At 48.3% G+C, this 17,418-nt stretch overlaps 1 protein-coding gene across 1 annotated transcript in view; it reads left to right on the forward strand.

Moving 5' to 3' along the window:
* The window catches only part of ITGA2B (integrin subunit alpha 2b), a 122,690-nt gene extending 116,847 nt beyond the window's left edge, over nucleotides 1-5,843 (forward strand). The window contains exons 30-31 of the mRNA XM_088470729.1: nucleotides 1,995-2,117; nucleotides 5,586-5,843. Coding sequence (XP_088326855.1) covers nucleotides 1,995-2,117; nucleotides 5,586-5,648 — 186 coding nt within the window. The 3' untranslated portion in view covers nucleotides 5,649-5,843. The remainder of the gene's footprint in view (nucleotides 1-1,994; nucleotides 2,118-5,585) is intronic.
* Nucleotides 5,844-17,418: the final 11,575 nt, after the last annotated feature.

Raw genomic sequence — 17,418 nt, forward strand, 5'->3', positions numbered from 1 at the left:
AACCAAAAAGTGATTGGAATTGTTTAATCAGATTGTCCAACATGTTGGATTTCACAGATCGATTGGGGCTGTAGATTGCTAGTGTATGGACATGATCAGCAGATTTGCAGACCGTTACTAGTAAAATGATGGGCCTTTCAAGATTGCCAGATCTGTGTTTGCTGCAATCGATCTGCAAATCACTGAAAAAGATCTGTAGTGTATGGGCGCAGATTGCTCGATTGGGAAATCCTAAGATCGGGCAATAAATCTTCAAATTGTTCAATTGTGGTTTTCAGATTGCTGATGTATGGGGGCCTTTATACTTTGAAAAAGACAAGGGGGTGGAAATATGAAGACTAATACCATGTTTTAAACCTGTCTTTCCACATGGTTTAAGTTTCGGAGTAATTTGCGAAGTCCGAGAGATATCCTGTATTAAGCAAACATATACTGCAGACTGCAGTCCCCATTATTATCAATGTGGACTGCTGTATGATCTAATTTACAAAGCTTTTTAGAGCTTGGCCCAGATAGCTAATGCCCATTGAGTAGAGCATCATCAAAGAGAGATCTTCTGTTCCCTCCCTGGCAACCTCCATGCTGCTCTACTCCCTATTATTGTATTTTATTTGGTCTAATTGATGTGCTAGCTTAGAGACAGGACCTAGAGACTCTTTGGCAGACTGTCCTGGCATGTGTTTTTCGTTAAATACAGGTGAAAAATAATTTTGGGACCGCCATGCCACAAATCTATATAATAAAATCAAGTGCTGATAAAAAATTATGTCAGCATGTTAGCACGTGCATGCATTGCACAACCGCATGCCATCAAATTTTTATTTATTTAAAATGCAAGAATAAAAACCCACACACACTCTGACCACACTCCCACACCACTGATATATGTATTGTTCCATGCTACAAACTTACATTTTCAGCCTCTATCGCCACTTTTAAAACAGACACTGTTAATGCAAGCAGCTACATGGGGCACTTGTTTCTAAGTGAGTGGGTGCATCCTAGGCATGTAAGGTCCCACTTGCATCTGCCAGATGACTGTGACAGTCTGAAAGGTGCAGCAACTGGAAGATCAGCAGCATGCGCTGATGCAGACTAGGTATTGGTGAGGACGGGAGAGATGGAGACTGAAGGGCAAACGGGACAGAGGTGGAGGAGAAGAGAGGCAGATGGTGTATGAGGGGCAAATAAAGGAGTAGTAAAAGAAAAGGGTTGGGGACTGAAAAGAGAGGGAGAAAGGGGGGGAGAGAAAAAAAATTAGGCAACACTGTGGGCAACAGTTAGTACTAGTATTCGTACTAGAACACAGTAAGCTGAATTCAGAAAAGCTTTTTCCTGTAGTATTAAGTGTTTTTAACTACAGTACACCCACCCCCTGTATTGTAAAGACAAATTCTGACATCTATTACAATTTATACAGTTGTTGTTTTTAAACTTAAATCAAAAGAAAGTCATTTGAATCAAAACAAAGAGTAAGCGACTTCTTAAAATTGTAACAAATATTTTAGCTTCGATTTTCATGCTGTAGATAGACATTGTGATTCATAAAAAACATAGTAATGTAAGCAAATCTCATCACACCTACTTTTTAAGACAATTTTTAAAAACCTAGATGAACACTGTGTAATACCCTTAAACATTTATTCCAATAATGTTTGTCTTTTCTGCAGTTATACTACGGACAATCTTGTGCCTATAATGTCAATTTCCAGTATAATTATCCTTTCTCACCGAATTTACTTGTTTGCCCTGCACTCCAGTCCAATGATGCATGATATTAGTTCTTACTGAATTACTAGCTAGCATTTATTTGAATTAGGTGTAAACAGTGAAGGCAGACATTTTGTGGTCTGGATAAATATTCAGCCTATCAATTCTATAAAAATTAACCACATGAAGGACTGCCATAGAGGAGACAGTGGATAAAAGGGCTCTGTTTTGTAGAACTAATACAAAACATTCTAAATTCCCCACCGATTTGTTTCCGATCATAGGCTGACACTGTGGTCCAGTGGGTGAGTCCTGATGGTCAGAAAGAAATTCCTATTTGGTGGCTCATACTTGGAATCCTTGGGGGGCTGCTAATCTTGGCATTGCTTATATTTATCATGTGGAAGGTGAGTTGAAAAATGGGTGCTATCCCTTGCTGCATTTTTTTCCCATAGAGACTAAAGGTGTGACGATACTAGATGATATTTTACACGATTCTCCCAATTTTAACGCATCGGAATGGCAAATTGTGTTAAATATGTCCAAACCAAGAATGACCACTCACAGTGGCAAATGCAGGATTTTGAAAGGGGGGTTTCCAAATAATCGCCGCCTGCCCCCCCCCCCCCCCAGCAGTAGAATAATATGGCACCTGGCTGCATTAAAAAAAAATGAATACTGGGACTCCCAGCCCCCGTCACCCTACCTACCCCCCCCCAGCAGTAGAATAATATGGCACCTGGCTGCATTAAAAAAAAAAAAATACTGGGACTCCCAGCCCCCGTCACCCTACCTGCCCCCCCCCCCAGCAGTAGAATAATAAGGCACCTGGCTGCAGTCACAAAAAAAAAAAATACTGGGACTCCCAGCCCACCCCCCACCCCCCCACAGCAGCAGTATAGCAGACCGGCAGTGGAATATGGCAGTGCCTACCCTACCCCCCCCCCAGCAATAGATGGCACCTGGCTGCAGTCACAAAAAAAAAAAAATACTGGGACTCCCAGCCCGCCCCCCACCCCCCCACAGCAGCAGTATAGCAGACTGGCAGTGGAATATGGCAGTGCCTACCCTACCCTACCCCCCCCCCAGCAATAGATGGCACCTGGCAGCGACTGCAGTCACACAAAAAAAAAAAAAAATACTGGGACTCCCAGCCCGCCCCCCACAGCAGCAGTATAGCAGACAGTCTGGCAGTGGAATTATATGGCAGTGCCAGGGGGGGGGGAGCGGGCGGGCGGCGGGGGCTGGGAGTCCGATTAATACTCGGACTCCCAGCCCCCGCCGCCGGCCCGCCCGCAAGATCCCCGGCGCTCCCCCGACACATACTGGCCGCAGGATCAACAATTCAGCGGCCGGGCCACTTACATCTTACGGCCGCCGCCCGGCGCCGAACTCTGCAGGTACGGAGGCGCGGCAAACAGTCCACAGCGGCGCTGAGTGGAGTCATGGTGCCTGCCTGGGAACTGGCTGGGAGGGGCTTGCGCGCTGCAGCTCCCCCTACAGCCAGCCCAGGCAGTGTCAGTCTTCCTGAAAAAAAAAATGTTTTAAGCAGCGCTGCTCGCCGGGTCGAACAGGGGGGGTTTCCAGGGACTCGGAAACCCCCCCTGCGTGCGCGGGTGACTCACGTTCTTGATGCCGATGCGCGTACCCACCGGTCGTACATCGTATCGTCAAATCTTGCCTACTGCAGGCAAGTTTTGAAGATCTCCTACTCGATCCGGCGGCATAGCATTCAGTGTGTATGCACCGAACGATATGTCGTTCGGATCTGCATGATGCTGCATGCACGGTTCAGAGAGATCTGTCATGCATGCATCAAGGCACTGATGCCCGCATGGATCCATGCAGCAAGCACCTTTGACAAAAGAGACAGATGCACGGATGGATTAGTGAGATCTGTCTATGCATCTGTGTTAGAAAAAAAAATGAATACAAAGTGAAAAAAATAACGGCGTGGCTCCCCCCCCAAAGCACAAGCAGCGCCAGGCTTTTGTGACCCAGTACTGGTTGTGCTAAATACAGGGGACAAATGACGTAGGGGTTCCCTGTATTTAGTACAATCAGCATTGGGCTCTGATCCAGTCCTGGTTCTGGAACTACAGATCCCAGCAATCCTCCCCCGCATGCTGGTACTTGGAGAACCACAAGTACCAGCAAGCGGGGCATTTCGGGCCCTCTGGCACTTGTAGTTCCACAGCAAAAGCAATATTAAAACAACCACAGCACACACACCGTAGAAACTTTATTAAAACATACATGTACATACACATGTGCACACACACTATCTCACATACTTACCTATGTATCCCTGTAGCCAATCACGTCCTCTTCTCCATGTAGAATCCGTAGGGTACCTGTAAACAAAAAAAAAAAATCCATATTCACCTGCTCCTATGCATGGATCATGCCCTCTTCTGTCCATGTAGGCAATCCAAAACATAAAAATGGAAATACTCTGATCCAAAACCTTAGTACTGTACTCTAAGGACAGTACTACCCGAATGACTGCTCAGCGGCAGGATTTCACTATGGAAATCCTGGTTCTAAGTGCTCAATCACTGAGAGAGGCGAGGCTTCCACCTCTCAGCCAATGAGCAGTTCTCACCATTGATTTCAATGGTGAGAACCGCAAAAGTAACCTAAATTTACCTTTGCAGTTCTCACCATTGAAGTCAATGGTGGGACCTGCTCATTGGTTGAGAGGCAGAAGGCTCTTCTCTCGCAGCCAGTGAAAGCTCTGCACCGGGATTCTATAGTGAAATCCCAAGGCGGAGTGGTCATTGGGGTAGTACTGTCCTTAGAGGACAGTACTAAGTTCGTGGCTCAGGGTATTTCCGTTTTTTTGTTTTGCCAAGCCCGTGGATGCTACATGGACAGAGGAGGACGTGATCCATGCATAGGAGGAGGTGCGGAATTTTTTTTTACAGGTACACCCATTGGATAATCTACTGGACAAGGGGACATGATGGCTTCAGGGATACATAGGTGAGTATGTGAGATAGTGTGTGTCTACTGTGCTTCTCCAAGTACCAGCATGCATGGGAGGCTTGCTGGGATCTATAGTTCCACAGCAAAAAACAATATTTGTAACTATTTGAAATGCACCACACTATATAATCAACCCAGCATCCACCGGGGATGCCGAAGTTCTGGGGATAGCCCCGGTCTATCAGCCTAGGCCTGGGGTGCCCTGGAGAGGGGGACCCCTTTATTGGGGGAGTCCCCAGGGATCCCCAGCCTGGGCTGACTAGCGGTCAGGGGCAATGCTTTGGCTGGGGACCTGTTGAAAGGGCTCCCTGGCTGTGGCATTACCCCCCCCACCACCACCACCCGCTAAAAAAAGTTCAGTTCTGGTAACCCTACGCATGTTTTTCCCCTGTATTTCCAGGACCAGAATAGAGCCCAGTGCTGGTTGCGCTAAATACAGGGGACCCTTACGTCGTCTGACCGGCAAATCGTTATATTGGCAAATCGTTAGATCGTGCACGATAGATCTTGTGTCACATTCTGCAGCTATTGCTGTACATCGTGTCCTGGAGTGCCGGGGAGAGTTCAAGGGAAATTGCTCACGTTATAGCATCGTGAGCACATAGTCTTAGCGCACAGGTTCTCAAACCCGGTCTTCAGGACCCCAAACAGTGCATGTTTTCCAGGTCTCCTCACAGAATCACAAGTGAAATAATTAGCTCCATCTGTGGATTTTTCAAAATGTATCAGTGAGTAACGAATACACCTGCTGGGAGACCTGGAAAATGTGAGCTGTGTGGGGTCCTGAGGACCGAGTTTAAAGACCACTGGTCTAGTGTGTAGGCACCTTAAGAAAGCATGAGTGAGGAATGATTTTATATCTCCTAAATCTATTTCTGATTGTGTAGGTTGGATTCTTCAGAAGGACACGACCACCGACAGATGATCAGGAAGAGTTAACCAACCAGTAAAGAATGGCCTTTCACTTCCTGGATATCTAGGTTACTGTCTCCATACTTGCTGTAAAAAATAATAAAGAAACTACTTTTGGACATTGTCATTACTATCTAGTCACATTTTACCGACTAAAAATGTGGCATCTGACAGAGTTTTCACTTTTTACATCCATGCATAACATAGCTATGATGTGTATCCATATTTTTGATCATTGCAATAAAGTTATTTTACCTTTTTATGTGTTTTTTTTTTTTTTTTTTTTTTAACCAATTGGGCATGCACAGCAGCAGCTGCTGCTGCACTAGCCAGGACGGCAGAAGCCAGTGTGTGTGAAAGGAATTCCTTTACACCACTGGCATGCAGGGACGGCACAGACACGGCAGGGCAGCCGTCCTGCACAGTGGATATTCCCGGCTGTAACACGACGACCGTGCCGTGCCCGTGCCGTGTGAAAGGACCCACCTGCTTCCCTTTTATCTATTTTTCAAACCCTGCTAAAAACTAGGCGGCTTTTGTCCGCCAGGCCAAAACCGGCAAATGTGAAACTGGCCTTAGTTCCCTTCGTGCTGCCAAAACAGCTCTGACCCATTGACCCATTGAGGCATGAACTCCACAAGACCTCTGAAGGTGTCCTGTGGTACCTGGCACCAGTGGCGTAACTAGGGGGGGTCGGGCAGGGTGCGTGCCCTGGGCGCCCCCCCCCGCGCCGCCGGCCACGGACCGGCCCGCCCTAGTTAGCCACAAGTGTAGCGCCGACCGCAGTGATTGCGGTCGACGCTACACATTTACACAGGACCGGCGGTAGGCTTCCCTGCGCTGGTCCTGTGCTGCACACCTGAGCCTGTTCTCTCCCCCTGAGCGCTTGCCCAATAGCGCCAGGAGGCGGGCTCAGGCTGTGCATAACACACGCATCACCGCCAGCGCTGGCGGCGATGCGTGTGTTAAACAGCAGCCAATGAGAGTCAGATAGACTCTCATTGACTGCAGCAGCACCCACTGCAAGAGCCGAACTTCCGTCCGGCTCCTGCAGTGGGTAATGGGACTGACGTCATGACGTCTGTCCCATAATGCTGAGCGTGCCAGCCCGGGAGGACTGGCGGGCGGCGGCGGGAGTGGCGTCGCGGACTGGAGCAGCAGCGTGGATTCAGGTAAGTATGTTTTTATATATATATTATATACATATATATATTTTTTTTAAACCTATCTGCAGAACGGGGGAGGGGGGTGGCTACTACTGGGAGGACCTCTACTGGGGGTGGGCGCACCATTATTGGGAGGACCTCTACTGGGGGGGGGGCTACTACTGGGGGCACTTAATCGGGAGGGGGAACCTCTACTGGGGACTACTACTTGGGGGGGAACTACCACTGGGGGCATTATAAAAGGGGCCTACTAGTAGAGGCACTGCACTCAGGGGACCACTACTGGGGGCAATAATAGTAAGGGCCACTACAGGGGGCACTGGATAGGGGGGATCACTACTGGGAAAACTGCATGGGAGGGGGACTACTGCTGGGGGCACTATATAAAGGGCACTGCATAGGGGGTGGGGACTACTACTGGGGACACCATATAAAGGGCACTGCATAAGGGGATACCGCTACTGGGCACACTGCATTGTGGGGACTGCTACCGGGGGCACTGCATAAGGGGGAACACTACATGGGGCACTGCATTTGGGGGGGCACTACTTGGGGTACTGAGTTGGGGCTGTATAAGGGGGACCACTACTGGGGATACTGTATAAGGGGCACTACTATGGGCCTGCATAAGAGGGACCACAACTCCATACTGGGGGTACTGTATAAGGGGTACTACTGGGGTAAAGGTGCATATGGATAGGAATGTTCAGTGTGAAAATAAAGGGGTGTGTCATGTTGACACGCCCCATTTTTAAGTGACCACGGCCATTTTTTTGCAGCGCGCACATCGGGGGGGGGGGGGGCTCCCTTTTCAAATTTGCCCTGGGCTCCAAATACCCTAGTTACGCCACTGCCTTGCACTAAGACGATGCAACAGATGCTCGATCAGACTGAGATCTGGGGAATTTGGAGGCCAAGTCCAACACCTTGAACTCTGTCATGTTCATGAAACCATTCCTAAACAAATTTTGCATTGTTGCAGGGAGCATTATCCTCCTGAAACAGGCCACTGCCATCAGAGAATCCCATTGCCATTAAGGAGTGTACTTGGTCTGCAACAGTGTTTAGGTAGGTGGCACGAGTCAAAGTAGCATACACATAAATGCCAAGACACAACGGTTACCAGCAGAACATTGCCCAGAACATTACCATGCCACCGCCGGCGTGCCTTCTTCCCATAGTGCATCCTGGTGCCATCTCTTCCCCACGCACACCCGGCCGTCCACATGATGTTAAAGGAAACATGATTCCATGGACCAGGCCACCTTCTTCCGTTGCTCCATGGTCCAGTTCTGAGAAAGATAGATAGATGAGGTTGTGAGAACCTATGCTCACTTTAGTGATGATAACCTGCTGGTATCCAGGGGTCTATCCCAGTTCCCCCAATTTTACAATATGGATAATATATCACGAATAACTGCGCTAGATGTATTAATTAATCTAAAGAGTGTATGATTGAACAAAGACCTTGCCCATAATTAAATATGCACTAGTACCAAGGTGATACAAAAGGTATTTATTGTAAATATAAATCGGGTATATGTTATGGAGCAGATAAAAATAGGTTCTCAGGATAGTCACAGTGCTAACCTTATCCCTAATGTACCTGCAGTGGTGTGGGGTATTGCAAAGGGAATGAGGGGGAGGGAAAAAAAGTATGGAAATATATGGGATTAAGCTTTACCTTCCTGAACGGAGGGTGATGAAATTGTCCAGGGGTAATGCGTTGAGGCACTAATGATATATGTTAATAAAATGGAAATAGCTGTCAACAATCACTGTATGTGCACCAATTCCTAATCAGAGGTGACTGTCTCAGATTGATGTGAAGATCTCGTAAAGTACAAATGTTCCGGGTCTTGCGCTCTGGAGGGGCGGCATCCCGTGCCCTCCGGTCTGACAACTTAACTTATCCTCCTGATGATGCTTGCTTCTCTCTCTGTTGCGCGGCTCCCGATTGATGGACGAGGTGATCTCAGCTGCTGGCCGGAATCACCATCAGCGGCGGTACAGCTCGAGTCCCACGCTTCTGTGAGGTCACGTGGTTCTCCGCCGTCCACCATCGCTGTTAGGCGGCTCTACTCACTCTGGAGGAGACTGGTCCATGTATAGGTGGTTGTAAGGTGCGTGCCTAGTTACGCCCTCTGTGTGGACACGTAGCGGCTTCAGTATGTCCCTGAAGAAGGCTGAAGCCGCTACGCGTTGGACTCAATCAATCAAACTACATGACCCAGCATACCGCCTGACTTCCGCATCTGCTCTCATCACACGCAGCTCACCGCTCCCGGCTCATACTGAGCGTCCACACAGAGGGCGTAACTAAGCAACGCACCTTACAACCATCTATACATGGTTGTCGCTGTTAGGAGGCTCTCCTCTAGAGTGAGTAGAGCCGCCTAACAGCGACGGTGGACGGTGGAGGACCACGTGACTTCACGGAAGCGTGGGACTCGAGCTGTCCCGCCGCTGAGGGTGATTCCGGCCAGCAGCAGAGAGCACCTCGTCCATCAATCGGGAGCCGCGCAACAGAGAGAGAAGCAAGCATCAGGAGGATAGGGTAAGTTATTGTACCGGAGGGCACGGGACGCCGCCTCTCCAGAGCGCAACACCCGGAACATTTGTATTTGTACTTCACGAGATCTTCACATCAATCTGAGACAGTCACCTCTGATTAGGAATTGGTGCACATACAGTGATTGACAGCTATTTCCATTTTATTATTATATATCATTAGTGCCTCAACGCACTACCCCTGGACAATATCATCACCTTCCGTTCAGGAAGGTAAAGCTTAATCCCATATATTTCCACACTTTTTTTCCCTCCCCCCTCATTCCCTTTCGCAATACCCCACACCACTGCAGGTACATTAGGGATAAGGTTAGCACTGTAACTATCCTGAGAACCTATTTTTATCTGCTCCATAACATATACCTGATTTATATTTACAATAATTACTTTTTGTATCACCTTGGTACTAGTGCATATTTAATTATGAGCAAGGTCTTTGTTCAATCATACACTCTTTAGATTAATTAATACATCTAGAGCAGGTATTCGTGATATATTATCCAGATAGATCATTTTTGCATGATTTTGTTGCTGTGCATGTAGTTGCTCTATAAAATATGCATGATTCACTCTGTCTCTGCACATTTTATTTGACTTATTTCCAGAAACAAGAAATTTAGTTGGTATAAGGGCTCATGCTAGCTTCTCGCTTCCCTATTGAGACAAGCCTTGAAAGCTATTTTTGCTTAATTGCAGAACCTGGATTGTTTTTATAGATATTTTTTTGCACAATATTTTTTACTACAGTATTTTTGTTTAATTTTATTCTCTTAAAGTAATACTAATAAAACCAATGTGTAGAGGACTCTGCTTGTCTTTTAATTTTACATTATCTGTAGGGATATGTTGATGCAGAAAATCTGAATTTTCCAATTACACACTTCTTGACTTTAATAATTGTCTGTCACACAAGGCATGCCACTATGGGTCATATACTATCCACATACATGTGGACATGCAGCATGTTTAACTTTTGTGCATATTCCAGCTTTGGGAAGTGTCCTTGTGTTAACACTTAGCACAAATGTTTGCAGCATTGTGGTCCTAGATGGAGTGTGCATGTTGACAAAAGTAAAATCTTCACTTCAAAGTCCTACTTCCAGTAATGAGTTACAATTTTTATATTAACATGAGTAAGGGTATATCAGGTCTTTTATTTCTAGATACATTTTAAAATTTTCATATTTCTTCTTCAGGGTCCATAGGGGATCCACAGGGATACCATGGGGGGGTGTAGTCGGAGAGGTCCGGGCACCAAACAGTTAAAGCTTTAGCTCCCAGGATGCACTGGTCCTCCTCCACATATACCCTGCCCCCAGCCACAGGCAGACAGTTTTTCATTTGGTGCCGGAAGGACCGGTCGCACCCTTAGACAGGGGGGCTGCTTAGGCAGCCCCAAGCTTTATTTTTAGGAGTTTACTTTATTTACCTGAGCAAGGAGCAAGGCTTCCTAATGGGCACCTGTGCGGATGCTCAGCTAGCCACTCCACTGGGGATCCAGGACTGCCGCCGGATACACTGAGAAGTACAGGTAAGGCGATTCCCTGCTTGTGGAGTATCACATGTTGTGCAGTCCTTACCTCCCGTGGTGGAGACCTGCCAGAGGACGCTGCAGTGGGGTGACTGGTTCGTCTGCTCCCCCACTAAACCACCGGGGGGCAGTTAAAAGCGGATGTTGGGGACATGTAGAGGTCAGCGGCACCCAGCAGTTGATGCAGCAGTGGGGAAGTAGGCTCTCCTGCGGCAGCCCCTCCCCCAGCCCAGAGCACGATCCCTCACAAGAGGTTCCTCTGAGCTGCTCCTCCCCTCACCCTTCTACCTATATGAGATTCTCAGCAGCCATTAATTCTGAAGCTACAGGTCTCAGGAGATTTGGTTCCATTCTCCCTGTATACCTCTCCCTGAGGCCAGGTTATCCTACCAGCCCTGTGAGGCTTGAGTAGTTGATTTGGTACTCATTATAAGTATATTTATATGCATTGTATATGACATGCGCTAGCTCTGCTGTCTTAAAACTTTCTGACTGTCCATTATATCTATCCCTGCTGCTCTTGTTTAACCCTTAACTACCAGGTGTGTAGGGGTTCATTATTACTTCACATTTACTTGTATTTGTGAAGGGTGTCACATTGCATTACTAGCCATACAATGATTGTGTGCTGCTGGTTATTACTATGTCTTCTAATGGAAAACAGGAGCCTGGGTCCCCTGTGCTGGTTACTTACAGATCCTGTTCAGCGGGTTTGTCTCCTCAGGATTTTGTGCAGGATGGTCTGTGTGTTATTTGTTATCTACCACCTCTCCAGCCCACTGTACTAGCCCCTGTCCAGGAGCTACCTTGGGTGTCATCCTTATCCCAGGTAATGACGCAGCTATTGAACCACTTTTCAGCTCCTATGCTGTCTCCTACCATGGGGTACCCACTGCTATTACAGCTTACTATGTCAGTACCCCTAATGCATCCTCCCTGGATGGATGTTTATGCTCACTCAGTTCAGAATATGGCGCAAATGTCTGCCGCCTATCAGCAAAGGTAACAGGCAGACAAACCATTAGCCACCAAGGCACATAGGCAGACTGTATCATCCTCTCAGTCCACCCAGTTTTCGGATTCTGATGTATCATCTGAGGAGGCAGATGACGCACAAGGTTCTCTCTCCGAGTTGCACAGTCATTCAACAGTGGATGTCCCTTCTTTAGTGAGGGCGGTTAAATCAATCCTGAATATAGAGGATGATGAACCGGCCCCTAAGCCTAAAACACCAATGTTTAAACGTCAAAAGGTGGTTAAGTCTGAATTCCCTCAATCAGAACAGCTCACTAAGCTCATGGGAGAAGCTTATGGTACTCCTGGCAAACTGTTCCAGGTCCCAAAAAGACTAGCGTCTTTTTACCCTCTCCCTACTAATGAGTGTACTAAGTGGGAATTCCCTCCCACTGTTGATTTGCATGTGGCACGTTTAGTCAGAAGCTCTACGCTGCCTTTACCTTCTGCATCTTCCCTTAAGGATGCCACAGATAGAAAACTAGAGACTTGTCTCAAGTCAGTCTACTCGCTTTCTGGCGCAATCACTAGGCCGGCTATGGCTGCGGCCTGGTTGGCTATGGCTATCGAAGGATGGGCAGAGGAACTGGAAGAGAGCCTGCCATCAGATGCTACCAGGGAACAACTGGCATACATCTCCCATATCCAGGAAGCGCCCTCTTATTTGGGAGAAGCTGCATTGGATACTGGACTCCTTGCCTCTAAGGCATCTGCGACCTCTGTAGTCGGGTCCTTTGGCTACAGTTTTGGAATGGGATTCAAGAAGGCACTCGAATCTTTACCCTCCTCTGGAGACAGGCTGTTTGGCGCAGAATTGGACAAGATTGTGGCTACTGTGGCAACCTCAAAAACTGCCTTTCTGCCATCAGCAGCTGCCCCTAAGCCTCAGCTGTCTTCTTCTCGGTCCTTTCATCCCCAGGGTAAGACAAGAGTACAGTCCTTTACCCAGGCAGTCTAGTTCTCACAAGACCACCAAGCCACGATCCAAGCAGTCTTGGTCGGACAGACGTCCAGCTTCCAAGTCTGGTGACAAACCCTGCACCTGATGGGGCGGGCCTTCTCCTGGGGGATCCCAGAGTGGGAGGCAGACTTCTTAAATTTTCCGGCTCTTGGCATCAAACCACAGACGCCTGGGTCCGAGAAGTGGTCTCTCGGGGGTACGTCCTCACCTTCATGAAGCGTAATCCCCAGCTATTTTTTTGTACAGGTCCCCCATCAGTGTTACAATGCCAACTCCAGCTGACCATGGACTGTCTGCAAACACATGGCTGGCTCATCAATTGGAAAAAGTCCTCCCTATTTCCAACACAGCAGATGGTACATCTGGGGGGCACTCCTGGATTCTCAAATACTGAGGATCTTTCTGCCAGCGGACAAGGTTTTGACACTACACTTGCGGGTGCGCAACTTTCACCACAATTGGAGGATATCCATTCACTCAGCAATGCAGGTCCTTGGGTCCATGGTATCCACCTTCGATATGGTGGAATATGACCAGTTCCACTCCAGGCTCCTTCAACAGCTGATTCTCTCCTGGTGGAATGGGCAGTATCATCTGATCCGGTCCCAGACGATCCTCCTCTCTCCGGAGGTTCGGCTTTCCCTCACATGGTGACTAAGGACGTCCCATCTGGACAAGGGTCGCCCCTTCTGGATTCAAAATTGGGAGCTTCTCACTACAGATGCCAGTCTTTGCAGATGGGGCATGGTAACCGGTTATCATACCTTTCAGGGATGGTGGACAACCCAGGAAAGTCACCTGCCCATAAACATTCTGGAGCTTTATGCAGTGTACAGAGCACTCAGGCGCAGGATCTCCTCCAGGGCAGGCCGGTCCAAATCCAGTCCAACAACATGACTGCAAAAGTCTACCTCAACCATCAGGGAAGCACGTGAAGTCGGGCAGCCATGCGGGAAGTGGCAGACATTCTGGTCTGGGCCGAAGGTCATCTCCAGCAATATCGGCAGTGTTCATTCCCGGAGTCCTCAACTGGGAAGCGGACTTTCTAATCTGTCAGGACATGCACGCTGGAAAATGGGCTCTCCACTCCGGATGTCTTTCAACTCCTGGTGGACAAATGGGGCCTGCCAGACGTAGACCTCATGGCCTCACATCACAACCACAAGGTCCACAGATACGGGTCTAGGACCAGAGACCCCTCAGCCGCCTTCGTGGACGCTCTGGCTGTGAGGTGGGACTTCAATTTTGCATATTTCTTTCCTCCGATCTCCCTCCTCCCGAGGGCTCGCAGAAAGTTCAAGCAAGAAGACTGCACAGTGATACTAAAAGCCCCAGCCTGGCCCAGGCCACATTGGTTCACCGACCTACAGAGTCTCTCCATAGCCATTCCTTTTCCACTTCCTCTACAGCAGGATCTGTTAGCGCAGGGCCCTTGCCTCCACCCAGTCCTACCTCATCTGTCTTTGACAGCGTGGCTCTTCAGTCATCCCTCTTGAGAGCCAAGGGTTTCTCTCGATCTGTGGTCCAGATGATGCTCAGGGCACGCAAGCCTGCCTCAGCCCGTATCTATTACAGAGTTTGGCACTCTTAATTCCAATGGGGCTGCCCCAGAGAATATGACCCTACAGTTTTTAGGGTCTCCCAGGTGCTTGCCTTTCTCCAGGCTGGGTTAGACCTCAGCCTTCGCCTGGCCTCCCTTAGAGATCAGGTTTCTGCTCTGTCAATCTGGTTCGAGCAATGTTGATGTTAGAACATTCTTGCAGGATGTTCTCCACATTCAACCTCCTTTTGTCCATCTGGTTCTCCAGGCTCTACAGGCTCCTCCATTTGAATCTCTGGTCTCAGTAGACATCAAGTGGCTGACAGTGAAGACGCTCTTTCTCCTTGCTACCTCCTCTGCCCGCAGGGTATCTGATTTGGCAGCGCTCTCCTGTTGCTCCCCATTCTCATCCGGACAGAGCTGTCCTCTGTACCAGGGCTGGGTACCTCCCTAAATGTGTATCCTGGTTCCATTTGAATGAAGAGATTATGGTTATGGCCTTCCAGTCCTTGGATCTTTCTGCAGGTGAAGCCTCCTTGGATGTAGTTAGTGCTCTTTTTATCGATGTGGATTGTACTAATTCCTTTAGGTATCAGAATCTTTCTTTGTGTTGTATGGCTTTCACAAGCGAGGCTGGCCAGCTAACAAACAGACTCTGGCCCGATGACTCCGAATGACAATCTCAGGCCTATACGCAAGCTAATCTTCCTGATCCTAACAAGGTTACAGCACATTCTACTCGGTCTGTGGGACCCTCGTGGGCGCTTCAATGTGGCGCTTCTGTACAATTGTGCAATGCGGCCACATGGTCTTCCGTCCACACCTTTCTCAGGTTCTATGCCTTTGATACCTTTGCCTCTCAGGATGCTTCCTTTGGGCGTCAGATTCTCCTTTCTGCTCAGGAGCATCCCCAGCTTGGGGGAAACTGCTATGGGACATCCCCATGGTATCCCTGTGGATCCCCTATGGACCCTGAAGAAGAAATTAAGAGTTATCCTAGATTTTCCTTTGTTAACTCTATTTCTTCGAAGTCCATAGGATCCACAGAGCACCCACCCTGACGCACCTGGCTTCAATGGGTATTTTCTCTCTTAATCACTGATTCTTTCATCTTCTGGGAGAGTGTTTCTTGAGCATACGGTTCTTCCTTCTCTTTCGTGCGCCTGTCTTGGGCTTGTTTAAGAAACGGTCTGCCTGTGGCTGGGGACGGGGTTTAATTGGAGGAGGACCGCGGCATCCTGGGAACTAAAGCTTTAACTGTTTGGTGCCCAGACCTCTCCGCCCACACACATCCTCATGGTATCCCTGTGGACCCTATGGAGTTCGAAGAAATAGAGTTAACAAAGGTAAGTCTACCATAACTCTTAATTTTACTACATTGGTATTTTTGCACCTGTAAATGTGCCTAACCATATAAATTGCAGGATCAGACAAAGTATGGCCCTGAAAGTAATATGCTTGTAGTCGATATCCACATGTGAAGGTGTTTAAACATTGTAATAGAGAAAGACTCTGCACTCACCTGCTGCAATGCCCCCCACCCCACCCCCCGGCGACTCTGATTTACATATCTTGTCTTTGTGTCCGTACACAACATAATGTTGCGCAGCATTTGTGCTGCAGAACAGCTTTTTTTTTATTGCCGAGGAGGCGATTTATAAATGTTTGGAGAGAGAAAGTGCCAACCAAACAGCTTCTGTCATTTTACAGGAACAGATTGGTACATTCCTGGGTCGCACCTGGGATTTTGTACACTGGTCTATCTCGCGTGAGACCTCTTTCAGACTGGCGGCACTACCCGGCTTATTGCCAGGTCGATGACATCATCGCTGTCACTCGGAGATGAGATCTTCTCCAAGCACTGGCTCTTCCTATGCTGTGAACGGGAGCCAGGACTAAGGACCTCAAACAGAGTCGGTCGAAGCGGCCGCACGGTCGTACGCCACTGATGTTCGCTATACTGCGCATGCGTAAAGTTCGCAATGCGCGTGCGCAAACTAGCCGCTATGATCAGAAATTCTCTCTCCTTGAACACAGCCAGGTCGGTAGTTTGAGTGACAGAATGAGGCATTTGTGGGTGGTAACAGGGGAAGGTGCTTGAAAACGGGGAGTTGAGATCCGAAAGCAGGCGTGCCTAATTATGCGAACGGCGTTTTATGGGAGTGCATACGGTTTATGGGAGTGCATAATTAACAAAGTAGCGTCATGGCACATGTGACATGGGAGGTTTTTACACTGACATGATCGTAGAGCTTAAGGGCCTGATTCAGAGCCGGACGCTATTTGCGCTCGCTCGTTCAGAAAAAAGGGGTGGCTATTCAAATGAACCGTTCGCTCTTTGTGGTCTGTTCACGCCTCTATGTCCGAACGAGCGAACAAAACTTGCGGTCGTTTTTTGGGAAACTACGCCCCCTGGCCGCTCGCATCCTACGTTATGTCCGCTATTTTTTGGATTAATCGAGTACATCGACCAGCGTATGAACTGCTCGCTATTCTTGTGGTTGGTTTTTCTTACCACAATCATGCGAGCAGTTCTGACTATAAAATAACCCAGTGACGTGGTCAATGACGCTGCTGTATTAATTATGCACACCCATAAAATGCCCGTTTTGACCTTTAAGCACGCCTGCGTTCGGATCTCCACTCCCCGTTTTCAAGCACCTTCCCCTGTTACCACCCACATACGCCTCCTCATGTCACTCAAAATAGCAGGCATTCGCTATTTAGCGAACAAACGATTTTCGGCTGCACTGACTGGTTCGCGCATGCGTATTACGATCCGTACGCATGCGCAGTTGTGCAAACATCGCTCGGAACGAACGAGCGGCCGCTTATGAGCGGCTCTGAATCAGGCCCTAAGAGAGGGTATGGTCAACCTTAAGCTCTACGACCAGTTTCGATGGTTCCCGATGGTCTCGATTAATCCTTATATGCCCGGGAATGACGTGCAATGCATACGAGAAGGGGGCGTATTTTTTTTTAATTCCCCTTGGTTGGCCAGCTACCGATCCGAACTTAGGGACGC

This window comes from Taudactylus pleione, unplaced genomic scaffold, assembly GCF_031769625.1.
Source record: "Taudactylus pleione unplaced genomic scaffold, aTauple2 ptg000102l, whole genome shotgun sequence".
Taxonomy (NCBI): Eukaryota; Metazoa; Chordata; class Amphibia; order Anura; family Myobatrachidae; genus Taudactylus; species Taudactylus pleione.